Source organism: Lontra canadensis, unplaced genomic scaffold, assembly GCF_010015895.1.
Source record: "Lontra canadensis isolate GAN:19392208 unplaced genomic scaffold, GSC_riverotter_1.0 scaffold9, whole genome shotgun sequence".
Classification (NCBI taxonomy): domain Eukaryota; kingdom Metazoa; phylum Chordata; class Mammalia; order Carnivora; family Mustelidae; genus Lontra; species Lontra canadensis.
In genome coordinates this window covers 2,650,853-2,664,408 of record NW_022631003.1, presented here as the reverse complement: position 1 = coordinate 2,664,408, position 13,556 = coordinate 2,650,853, and the positions used below count along the sequence as shown (strand labels likewise).

General features: G+C 32.0%; 1 protein-coding gene across 2 annotated transcripts in view; it reads left to right on the top strand.

Moving 5' to 3' along the window:
• The window catches only part of PTPRQ (protein tyrosine phosphatase receptor type Q), a 197,368-nt gene that overhangs the window by 10,674 nt on the left and 173,138 nt on the right, over nucleotides 1-13,556 (top strand). For both annotated transcript variants that reach the window (XM_032854693.1, XM_032854692.1), the window contains 5 exons: nucleotides 829-898; nucleotides 4,706-4,905; nucleotides 6,050-6,299; nucleotides 7,869-7,997; nucleotides 9,864-10,010. In XM_032854693.1, coding sequence (XP_032710584.1) covers nucleotides 829-898; nucleotides 4,706-4,905; nucleotides 6,050-6,299; nucleotides 7,869-7,997; nucleotides 9,864-10,010 — 796 coding nt within the window. The remainder of the gene's footprint in view (nucleotides 1-828; nucleotides 899-4,705; nucleotides 4,906-6,049; nucleotides 6,300-7,868; nucleotides 7,998-9,863; nucleotides 10,011-13,556) is intronic.

The window sequence follows — 13,556 nt, the reverse complement described above, 5'->3', positions numbered from 1 at the left end:
TAAGAATTAGTGGAGTGCAATTTAAATTAAGGTTTTCAGACTCCAGTTTTGGCATTTGTAAGAGTGAAGAGTCTTGAGCTCAATAATGACATTTTCTCTGCCTATTCTAGTCTATTTGATTAGGATATCTGAGTTTAAAATAATTTTTCTATTTTTTTTCTATCTATTTTTTCTGTCTTTTAAATTCAAAATACTTAGTCTAACTGACTAGACTTTTTAAATTGTTTTCTTGAGTATGTATTTGATTAGATTGTAAACCATAAGGCCAGATACCATATATATGGTTTCATATTTGTTACAGAAATAGTCATAGTATCTGGCATGAAGTGAATATAATGGAAAGAGGGTTGAGCTTTAGAAATAAGCATGACTTCAGTGGAATTCTGGTTCTACCACTTACTATAAGACTCAGGCAAGTTACTTGACTTCTCTTAACCAGTTTCCTTGTCTATGAAATGCTGATAAGAACACTTCATGCTTTGATTATGTGGATAAAATAAGATGTGTAAAATTTCTAGGAGATTTCCTGGTACATAAAAGTTGGCCATAAATACCTGTTACTATTAATACTACTAATTGGCTATAAAACTTGACTATTAATTTTTCTATTGGGAATTGATGAAATCTGTTGAATCAAACTATGCTGCAAATATATCCTTAAGGATAATAGAAATATGGAATAGCTCCATGTGTGCTTTCCACTTTGGGAGTTTTGCAGGAATTAAGGGAAAAATATCTTTGTCATTTAACTAATCAATATCAAAATGTTATTATTTCAGATTCTGTTTAATTAGAGAGCATAAACATAATTCTTTTGGTCTGTTTTAGGTTGCTGCTGAAAATAGTGCTGGTATTGGAGTGTTTAGTGACCCATTTCTTTTCCAAACTGCAGAAAGTGGTAATTTGCCTAAATCATTTATTCTAAATTAACTTAATTATGAATTTTTGTTATTTAAAATAAATAGGTATATAAGCCAAATAATGATGTTAAAATCCATAGACTCTTCAACAGCATGGCCATTCAATTACCTTTACAGTCTTCTTAGATAATTATTCATTAAAATATATATTTTTCTCTACAATTATGAAAGCAGTGTTATCTTAAAAAAAACTTTGAAAAAATAAGAAACAGACAGTAAAAATTACCCATGACCTTGTCATATAAAAACTCTGTTACCGTTTTGGTGCACTCCTGGCTGGTCCTTTTTTTCCTCTTATGAATATATGTATATATGACTATATATTCATGAAAGTAGCCTTATACCATTTATACAAGTTTATATCCTGCTTTTTCCTGTTAATATCAAATCATATACATTTTTATGACATTAGACCTTTGGAAGTATGGATTTTATAGTTATCATATCATTCTATAGCATGTAGTCATTATCAAACCAATTTAAGTTACCTCCCTTCTTTCAATGGTGGAGAAGAAAGAGTTTGATGTATTATTGATGCCTCTTTCTCATAGTAAACTCTAGTCTATCAGCAAATCCTGCCAGCACTACATCAACATGCATCCTGAATCTCACCCCAATTGCAAATCACTCTAATCTATTATCACTTCTTGCCTGAACAACTGAAAGTCTCCTTACTGGTTTTCCTGTTTCCAGCTTACCTGTCTACAATTTTCCCTCTCCACAAGAGCTGCATCTTCATTTGAAACATAAGCCAGACCACAGTACTTCTCTCTTCTTAGTAGGGTTCCTATCTTACTCAGAATAAGACCATAAGTCCTTCCCATGGTGCATAGCACTCAGGATGTTCTTTTCCCTCTCTGATCCATCTCTAACATTCTCCCTTCCCTCCAAATAACACCATCCATACCTATCTTCCATCAAAGGGCCTTTGTACTTGCTATTTCCTCTAACTGAAATACTCTTTCACTAAATACCACATGTCTCTCTCCCCTAGTTAATTCAAATCTCACATTAACTTTCCTAACTATACCTCCTAAAATAGGCTGTATTTCTTCCTGTCCATCTCTAGTCCTAACAAATTATTTTTCTTCATTAGAGCAGCCTGATATAGTACACATTTACTTGCTTATTTTTTATTCTATATCTCAGCCTAGTAGATCATAAGATTTTTGATAAAAATAAGTTAATGAATGGAGGAGTTTTATTTATTTAATAATTCCTCCATTTATTTATAATAGTAAAAAGTTAGGACCAATAAATTCAGAATGATTATATAAATAATGGCATCTCCATTCAACAACAGATATTTTCTGTGGAACTTACATTCTGTGGGCTAAGATAACTATGAGTTACTAAGTAATATGTAGGGTTAGTGGTAACTACTGTAAAAAGAATTTCCATAATTTTTTACAACTATAAATGTTCTACATATTTAAAAGACAAAAATCTTCCAGTGAGCCACTTTATGCCAACGAGATAAATTGAATGAACTCTGTGTATCTGGAGAGGCTAATGCAACGGTTCATGTTAAAAAAGATACATCAAGCTTTGTGGCCTAGTTTCTGTTTGAGACTTTATCTAGAGAAGCATATGAAAACATGCTCTATTCCATAGGAAGTTAGAGAAAATTCAGTTTATTAAAATTAGAAATTAACCATTTATGAGGTTTAAATTACTCTTGTTGATTTTGAGCATATTGACTTTCAAATTATTCATACAACTAAAATTCAAGTGGGAAAATTATCATTTCAAAATTAAATATTCACCAGGATAAAAAAGAAAAATTTATTACTTATGTTTTCAGTTTCAGGAAAGTTAATTGGAATAACTTTTGAATGACGTATGAGAAATTTTTTCTTGAGAGTCTTACTGTTTCTCATTTATTGTGTGTTTTTGGGCAAATTATATATTATATATTTTCTCTTGCCCCTATATTTCCTTTTTTTTTTTTTTTGGTAAATATAAAGAGGTAAAAACATAATGTAAATCTTAATTTAATTGCATCGGTATTCTGCAATTTTCACCCTAAGTACCACTTTTCATTATTTATGATATAAAGAATCCAAATTTAAGGAATAGTTCATGGATAAATAAGCTGCATTTTTTATTGTTAAATAAGAAGGAATTTCTTTTCCTGTGAATAAAAATACTCTTAGGAAGAGTGTACGAGTTAACTAGTTATACCATCCTGAGTTAATATTGCATCCACAAGCACAAAAATCTCAACTTCTTAACTTCCCATGCAGCATTATTTCAGGTAAACATAGAATTTATTTGGGCTTTGGGATAATAGAATGCACCTCCATTTTCAACTTGATGAATCGTTAGAAATGCAGGAAAAGTCTCTATATTGGATTTATGAAGTTTCTGGCTCAATAAATGTATACTTTGCATAACATATACTTTGTAAAGTTGTAGACACCTTCACATACTTAGACAGATTTATGCATGCCACTAGTCTAGATATATCCTCAAAGTGTTGGAAGACACCTAACTGAGAGATGAAATGACTTTATAAACAGAAGTTTTTGATACCGCAGTGTCAAACCTTTGCTTGGATCAAGATGGATGAATTCATTCTACGAACATCAAGAAATAATGGGTTTTGGCACATGAAAGTTCAGAAGTAGAAACTATAATATTTAGGGAAAGATCTACCAACTACAGAAAAGAGCCAGCATTATTCTTCAGACATAATGAAGTCACAAAAAGAAAATAAAAGCAGAAATATTTAATTGAGATAAAAAGGATTAAAGCAAGTTAATAAAAATACCTTTTTCACTAAACGTTTATTGTATTTGATTACTTTCTTTTTAAAAAATATTTTATGCATTTATCAGAGAGACAGAGAGAGAGAGAGAGCACATGAGCAGGGGGAGGGACAGAGGGAGAAAAAGAAGCAGACTCCCCCGCAGAGCAGGGAGCCCAACAGGGGGCTCAAGAGGGGGCTCAATTCCAGGAGCAGGACTCAATCTGATCCTAGGACCCTGGGATCGTGATCTGAGCTGAAGTCAGATGCTTTAACTAACTGACTGAGCCACCCAGGTGCCCCAACATATTTAATCACTTTCTATGTATTTAATATTTTTGGTCACTTTTCAAATATTTAGAAATCATGTATTTAGTAAATTTTTGATTATGTTATAAATTCAAGTTTATACTCGAGTAGTTCCCTGTGACTGACTGTTATTGAAGCTCAGTTGAAAATGTTTTGAAAACAAATTGTATTTGTTTTTTTGTATGTATGTATTTAATTTGTGTGTGTATGTGTGTGTATACAGGCATACTTATAAGCGTATGTATAGTTTACACAAATAAGAAACTTAAAAGGGCGACTGGGATTCATGAATTGAATAAAATGGTGGTCACCAGAGGATGGGGTGGGAGTGTAAGACTGATGTTGTTTATAGGTACAAACTTACCTTAAGTAATAAATAAGCGTAGAGATCTGATGCACAGTATAATGAATATAGATAACAGTGTGATATTATAGTTATATAAGGTGATTTTATAATTATGTAATATCATAAAAGTACTAAATATCACTACAATGGCAGTCATAGCACAGTATGGAAATGTGTTAAATTCACATCTTGTACATCTTAAATTTATTTTATTTTTAAATATTTTATAATTTATTTGAGAGAAAGAGTAGGTTTTTTTCTAACAGGGTATATTTAATTTTATATAACATGAGAAATATAACATCTCAACATTATATGAATGCCATTCTAAATTTTGTAACAGTGTTTTTTCTTTTCCTTCAATCTCTGTTACTTCCCCAGCCCCAGGAAAAGTGGTGAATCTCACAGTTGAGGCTTTTAACTATTCTGCAGTAAATCTGATTTGGTATTTACCTCGGCAACCAAATGGCAAAATTACCAGCTTCAAGATTAGTGTGAAACATGCCAGAAGTGGGATAGTAGTGAAAGATGTCTCCATCAGAGTGGAAGACATTTTAACTGGGAAATTGCCAGAATGTAATGTAAGTATCATGGAACACTTTCTGTGTCTCAAAAATTTTAGGTGTGAGCCTCTCACTTGAAGTTTCTAGTATCTGAAAACTTTTTAAACCACAGTGGTTATTAGCTGTTTGATTCCTTATAGTGTTCAGTTATAGTATCATGTTAGACACAACTGACTGTATTCAAGGTAGTGTAAGAGAAGGGTTTGAGAATTCAAGAGATATAAAAATCTTACAGGAAGCTATGAAGAGACATCATGAAAGGAGTAGCATTTGTTAATGGACCTTGGAATTGCCTTGGTGTAAGGACAGGGGAAATTGTGTAAGGAGTATTTTGAGTGGAGGATATTTAAAAAGACCTGAAATAGGATAGTAAAGGATATCACTGGAAAAAAAAAATATTTCCATGTGACAGGAAGGGTAGAGAAGGCAACAGTCAAAATTATGTTCATGTTAGTAGATTGTTTTTGTTGTGCATATCTTTGGTGAAGAATTTGTTAAATGACTCTAGTCATTTATGGGAAAGTACCATAATAATGTTTTTCCAAAAATAATCTAGATGATCTTTGTGATATTATTGATGGGAAAACAAACAAGATTACTTTTGTTTTAAATACTGTAAGTTATAGAAGTCTTAAAACCTTCTTTTTAAAATTAGGCTGTATTTCTAATACACACATATATATATATATATGCACATATGTATACATACACAACATTTATGTTATTGGCTTTATCATTTGAGTATTTATGAGGAAAAAAATGATAGTACCAGTGATAAAGTGATGTATGCTTGAAATTTCACAAAAGGGAGAATATCTCTTTGGTTCTTGAACTTTTAGCATGAATTTTAAAAATTCTTACTAATGATTTTGGTGTTGCTAAGCCTTTTGAAATCCTATTCATAAGAAATATGAACGTATAAAGAACGCAATAAATATATTCTCTTCTAAAACTGTAGACATAAATGGGTATAATTAAGCTCTAGCAAATTGGTCCATAACTTGGAATAGATAACAATCTATTAAAATCTTAATAAATTATATACATAAACATAAATTTAAGAATAATATTTATGCTATAAAGGAAAGAAATAAATTACACTGCTCATATTCATTAAGAAATACCACATTATTTTTCTATTGCTGTTTATTTTATTTACTAGGAGAATAATGAATCTTTTTTGTGGAGTACAACCAGCCCTTCTCCAACCCTTGCTAGAGTTACGCCCCCATCACGTACCACATACTCATCAAGCACGTTAGCTAGGAGTAAAATAAGCTCTGTGTGGAAAGAGCCTATCAGTTTTGTAGTGACACATTTGAGACCTTATACAACGTATCTTTTTGAAGTTTCTGCTGTTACAACTGAAGCAGGTTATATTGATAGTACAATCGTCAGAACACCAGAATCAGGTATGGTTTCATTTTTTGTGTATGTAGAAAAAAAAAGAATTAAATTAGTTATATAATAATCTTTCATTTTTTCTATATAGATCTTTCTGTTAAAACCTTCTTTCCCTTCCAATAACTTTTCCCCCCATAACAGATCATGGACATACCATCTGAAGCATCTTTAATTTCAGTATCCTTTTACAATACTAACATAAGCATCTAAAAAGAAAAAGGACATTTGGAAGAATGGATTCTTGAGCTTAATAACCATGATCCTACAATCAGCTTTAATTTATCTTTGATCTGAGCCATTTTCAAAATCATCTCTGTTCTTCTCCTTCTCCTATAATCATCTATACCCTCCTCTCACTGATATTGTTACAACCAAAAGTGGAAGTTTTACCTATAGTAGAAGAAATATCATGTGATTCACATTTCAATATTAGACAAAAATAGTACTTAAAAATATACCTACTTATCTTCTCTTTGCACTGGGTTTCCCTATGTGAAAAATGGAGATAGCAATAGTACCTCCCTTATGGTGGTGGTGGTAGGATTCAATGAGTATAATTTGTATTATTATGAAATTTGAAAAGTGCACATAATTTCTAGCTACGGGTGTTTATATATTTAATTATGGGATTACAGTATTATATATATGTAAATTTATGTAGTTACTAACACAATATCATATTAAATATGTAATACGAGACATTCCATTGTGTTTGGTAATTTTTGAGGTTACTGGAAATTATTACTGGTAGGGTGATTTCCCTAAAACAGTATTTTTTTTCTGATGACATAGCTGTCAGCTTTTATCATTTCATCACATTAAGTTTGAAGTTTTTTCTTGATTTAAATAGTTATCTTTGAATCATACCATTTTCTCCTTCCATACTACTTATACAGTTAAAAAATAATTTCTTAAGGATAACACAAAGTGAAATTTAGTAGACAAGAACTTTGGCTTGAGAAAAATATTTGGAATGTTTCATTTCAATCAAAAGAAAGTAAAATGTGGGACTACATCTGTGAAAAGTAGACTATTTTAAAATATCATTATTTTTTACATGCTGGCAATGTTACATTAGAATCTTCTAACTGTACGTTATAAATTTCCTCTCAGAAACAAATACAAATAGTGATACATAAAGTGAAGATCTTTGCCAATAAGGTAACATACGGACAGTTAATTCCCTGACCCTTCTACCTGTGTCCACCAGGGGGAGGGTGTTTTTTCAAGTCAGATGCCGAGGGCTGGTTGAATTCAATATATAGGTGTGTATCAGGACAATGTAACTATACAAGGAACAATATTAGAATGAGAATGAAATAGCCTGTGCAGTCATATACAACATTAAATTGAAGTTGTAACTGTTGCAAATAAGTAGTTCATCTGATGATCCAGCATGCCTTATTTAAATTATTAAATTTATTCATTTTTCCTTTTTTTAAAGTTAAAAAACCCTTTGCTCATAGTGTGATATTTTATTTTCTTTCAGACTTTGTGTTTTGTTGTGTATATTTAATAAAATGCTCACTTATTTTAAGTATATATTATTTATTCATTTTTTTCTATAACCATTTTAGTTCCTGAAGGACCACCACAAAACTGTGTAACAGGCAACATTACAGGGAAGTCCTTTTCAATTTCATGGGACCCACCTAGTGTAGTAACAGGGAAATTTAGTTACAGACTTGAATTATATGGACCATCAGGTAAGTCTCAAACCAGTTTTGTGTTTACCTTTTGGAGTAAGAATTATACAAAACACATTAGTATTTTCAAAGTTCTTAAAAGTAATATGCTCTTTTTTAAAATAAGATCTTACAATTGAAGCAAATAATAGAAAAGCAACAAGGGAGGTGAGGCTCTTTGAACTTTTTATTTAAAATCTTAAATAAGTATATGGATGGCAAAACATTGTTCATGTTCCATATTTCATGAGGAGAAGCTAAGAGAATAAGATAACTCCTAAGAAGAGAAGTGTTAGAGGACATATATGTCTTCAAATGTTTGAACAGGAGGACCTTGACTTACTTAATTGCAAATATGTTTATGAAGAACAATGGACTTCAGTTAGTTCAAATCTCTGCTTAGAACAAGGAGTGCATTTCTAATAATTAGAGCTCTCTAAAAATAATACAGGCAACTTTATAATGTAGCAAGTTCATCTTTTTGAACAAGCAGGACCTGGATGTTCCCTTATCAGATATTTTGAGGGGTTCAGATATTATTGCTGGAAGTCAATTAAGTAAACTCTAAAATTCTTTTCTAAAATAGTTCTACAAAAGAAATCAACCAGAAGAGTAGAGAGTGATTAGGTCACAGAAGTTGAATAGGGGGCTATCAAAATTTAAGGCTCCTTTGGGGTATGGTAGTGAATAAAGTGATATCAATCAGAGTGGATCTGTGTTTTTCTCCAGCTCCTTTCAACAAGAGGAGGACAAGGGAATGGAAGGCTTATGTATAGGTAGTGATTAATTGACAGTGCCATTGAGGCTGGATAATAGTGGAAACCAAGTAGTAAGGGACCAAACCAAGCAGAATAAAATAAAATAGTTCATACGATCAATGGATTGGAGGTCCCAATGAACTTAAAGAATTGTTGCTTTGGGGTTCTAGAATAAGTTAGAGAAAGATGCAAGAAATTGGGATCATGGGACATTCGCAGTTACTTGCAGTTGTGATGTCTATGGGAGTAGATGAGATAGGGTGGTGGATTAGATTATTTGAGGAGAGCTGGGAGTGTTTTAAGGACCAAGTGTAGGGAATCCTGAAATCACCACAAATTAGCACTAAAGACAGTGACATTGAAGCAGGCACTAAACCATCCGGAATGAAGGTGAATGACCCTAGGCCTACATCTATCACAGCAACGAAGGTTGGTGGAGACCATCCATGACATGAGATTGAAAGCTGTGAGCTTTTGTAAGGAGGGAGGTGGGCTGGTCTAAGACTAGACCCTGAGGTGCTGGGGAAACACATGCCACACCTGAAGGCCTCATCACTTGGTGACGGTGAGATAAATTAGACCATTCGGGGAACAGAAGCCATGTTTTTAGGGGAGAGCCAGGTTTCAGCTACAGCAAGAAATGAAACAATTATTCAGGGGTAAAGTTGAGGATTAAAAGAATTTTGACGATGGGCTATTAAGAAGGAGTTTTGTTCAGAAGCAGAACTACAAGTATTTTCTAAAAATGTCTTTTTATAGAAGATAATGAGAATGTTTAGTATCTTAATTAACTAAATTTATGTATAAAATACTGTCATTATTTTAATATTAGCAAAATCTAATGTTTTCTTTTTAAAAATGTCAAAAAGTAACATGGTAATTGGATAGGGCTTTATGATTTAATGTTATTCTGACTACCAGGAGATTTTCATGTTCTTTCCATTGTTTTAATTAACCTGATATCAATGTACCACTAAGCTAAATGTTTGAAACTTGAAATAATTGTAATTATAATGTATTAAAATTGTAATAACAAACGTTAATTGCTATTCTTGGTTCTCTACTGAAATGTGAAAATGATTATGTGCCTAATGAGGAAATAATTCACAGTATCTTTTGTTTTTTGCAGGTCGAATTTTGGATAATAGCACGAAAGACCTTAAATTTGCGTTCACTAACCTAACACCATTTACGTTGTACGATGTATATGTTGCTGCTGAGACCAGTGCAGGAATTGGACCCAAAACAAATACTTCAGTATTCACTCCTCCAGAAGGTAAAAACATCTTTTTCAGTGTGCTCATAAGATATTTTACTCTGCTTGTGGATTTTACTGCATTGGTTAAACATTATATTAGAAGCTATTTGGGTTATATTTACTTATTTCATGCTATTTACTTACCAGATTACTACCTATGCATTCCAAACATGTGTTCCTCAGAACTTTAAACCCACAGCATGCTTCATAGAGGAACTGGAGATCAAGCAAGGTTAGGAAGTACTACCTGTAGTGTCAGTGTGTTTGAGACTCACAGTGAAGACTGGCAAAACCTCAAGAGGTCCGAGGAAAAAAACAAACACATTTAACATTGTTTGACTCACATTATTCAATATAGAATAGATTTTTCTCACAGAATGACGTTTAGGGGAATCCATATATCCCCAATGCTTCTAACAAAATATGTTTTTAAACAAAAGGATATATTAAGCAAGTGAGGATTCCTAGAGGATGCATAATACAAGTTTACTAGCACATCCTGAAATAATTACACAAATAGCTCTCCTAAAGAAAGTTTTTGTTAGCATGCATTAAACATCACAGTTTTAGGTGTTTAAAAAATGTTCCTGCATTGTCTCACAACTTATTTTCCTGGCCCACATCAAACTTGCTAAAATGTCTTCATTTTTACTTAGGGATTGCAATTATTTGAGAAGATCACAATTTTATTACAAGCACATTAACACTGGAAAAATTTCCAGATTTTGTGTGATAGCTAACATACAGGAACTTATAAATTAAATACACACATGTGTGCAAGTGCACATATGCACATATAACTAAAGATTGGGCTTATGTTCATCAAGACTGAGAGATAAATCACTCAAGTATCTGACCATTAGAGGGCAGCAACTATTAGGGAATTTTGTACTTCCCTTCAAAGAACAATTAACCATTATTAATATTTTGCTGTTGAAAGAATGTAAACATTATGTTTTATATCAAATGAAAATGCTGATGTGTATACGATTTCAATACACAGATTAAGAAAGAGATGTATACTTACAAGCAAAATGTTTTCATTTCTTCGTTACTAAAATTTTTCCATTGTGTTTCTGTCAGAAGTCTTACCTTTGTATTTATTTCCATTACACCTTAAATCTCCCCTTCACCTAATAACTGCTCTTAAGCATTTCTTAGAAAGCCAGACAGCTTTATGAATGGCTACCAAAAATGGCAGAGTGACCTGGCCCTCATTAGTCTAGAGTCCTTCGGTTTGATTTTATAGCATTTTCTCAAACCACTTAATTGGCCAAATAATTTTTATTCTTAAGTCATGCAGTTAAATAAATTCAGAATTTTTGTCTTCCTTCAAATCAAACCAGTTTTGGCACCCCTAAGTTGAATCGGTAATTTAAGGTTATTTTTTTATTATCCTTATTTTTGGCCTATAGCATTTGGCAAAAATAGGGAAATAGGTAATATATTGCCACATGCTCTCATGCTGTTGATTTTGGACATCGTTAAAAGAGTTTATCCCTCTTTCTTTATTTTTGTATCTTTTTTTATTCACAAAGTAATAAATAAAAATTTAAATTGTTGTTCTATATTTTTCACATGGCTTATTTTTGACACAAAATTATTTTGAACAAACGACTTTGTTTGCCCTATGTAATAAACAATTTATCCTGAGTTTTATCTTACTACCGTCCTGACCATATCCAGGTGGTCCTCAGGGGGTTCCACTGGCAGCAGGTGGGGTCCACTAAGGGCAGCGATGGCATGGTTCTTATCTCTACATGCCAGCCTTCCTCCATAGAGTTCTCTTGGGATAGTTCAGACTTAGGAAGGGCTTCAGTGAAATGCTGTGGCAAGTGCAGTAAATGTAGCTTTCAACTTCTGACAACACTAATTAGTCCTAGTCCTGCTAATTAAAACTTTGCAATAAGGGAATCTTTAAACTATATGAAAACAATCTAATAACTCACTAGAACTATATACTTTCAGTTAAAATTGATATATTAATTTGATATATTAATTTTAGGCTGTTCTTTTTCATTTATTAATACAGCTGGATTCTTTGTATTCTAATTAAGGTTACCCAATTTATTTTCTTCTCCATATTTAAAAGTAGACTATCTATTTAAAAATATACTAGGACCAATTTTTAAATTAATGTTTTTTAAAACAACTGGTGTTCTAACAAATCTCCAGATAGTCATGGAAAAAATGTTGAATTTTATATTTATGTTGAATTTATATATATATATACATATATAAATATATATATTTATATATTTATGTTGAATTTCTCTTATAGACAATTACATATGCTATTATAGTAATATGGGGCTGATTTCATTAACACTGAGAATGTTATAGTCCATAGCCTACTTTGATCAATGAAAGTCAACATCATGTCATGGCAGTACTCTTGTACATTTCCTAAGATTCCTATATATACATTAATATTTTACTGAGCAGACTTCTACATAAGTATGAGGAAGAGATGGTTTTGGCAAACAAAGATAGTTTAATAATTTCCAATGTTACAAAGTGTCATGGAGTTGCCTATCCCAAAATGAGACAGTGCTATTGTATACAACATAGACATCAGCATTTTCTTACTATTTGTTTGGGATGTTTAAACAAATCTTAAGTAAAACTTTGTTGCTTCAATATCACCTAATAACTTTTCTGTCACTAGTATCGAAATCTCATAAGAAGGTTAACATTGTTTCTTAAAAGCAAATACAGTATTGAAATCCATATTTATTCTTCCATAAATAGACTATGAAAGTGAAGATTTTTGTCCTTCAACTTGTTCCTTTCTGCAAATAGTATAAACATTAGTAGGGAAATCAGAGAAAGTCTCAAATTTTCAGGGTTCTCAATGACTTTTGTCAATAGATTTTTTTCCAAAATTAGTTTAATTTAATTAAAATTTAACAAATTAGTTTAATTTGCTAGACAATAGCAACATTTAATTTATGTTTTAAAAGATTGATTTATTTTAGAGAGAAATAAGGAGGTAAGGAGGTAAGGAGGGGAGGAGGGAGAGAACCTTAAGCAGACTCCCTACTGAGCACAGAGCCTGACACAGGGCTCCCCATCTCATAACCCTGAGATCATTGCCCTGAGTTCATGACCTGAGCCGAAACCAAGAGTCAGATGCTCAACCAACTGAGCCACCCGGGCATCCTACATAATGGCAAAATTTATTTTAATATATTTTCTTTCCCCTGTGCCAGTGTCTCCATTTTATTTTTTCTAACACTTTTTCATTTGAAAGCTTAAACTCATTTGGAACATTATTTATCCTTTATATGTCTGTTCTGTTTCTCATTTATTATAAAATTTATAGATGTATTGACTTGAGAATGATTCTTAGGAAGTTCCTACAGACTACACCTCAGAATTGATGCTGAACCATGAATAATTGCCTTGTGTTTTTTATTTTCTTTAGTTAATTTGGTATCAATATTAAAAGAATCTGATTTAATCCATACTTCTCTGGTTTCCTAATAAGAATTTTTGCTGTAACAGATCAAGTATCCTTCTTAGGACAAGGACAAGCACAAATGGAGTCATTTCCTTTGCCCC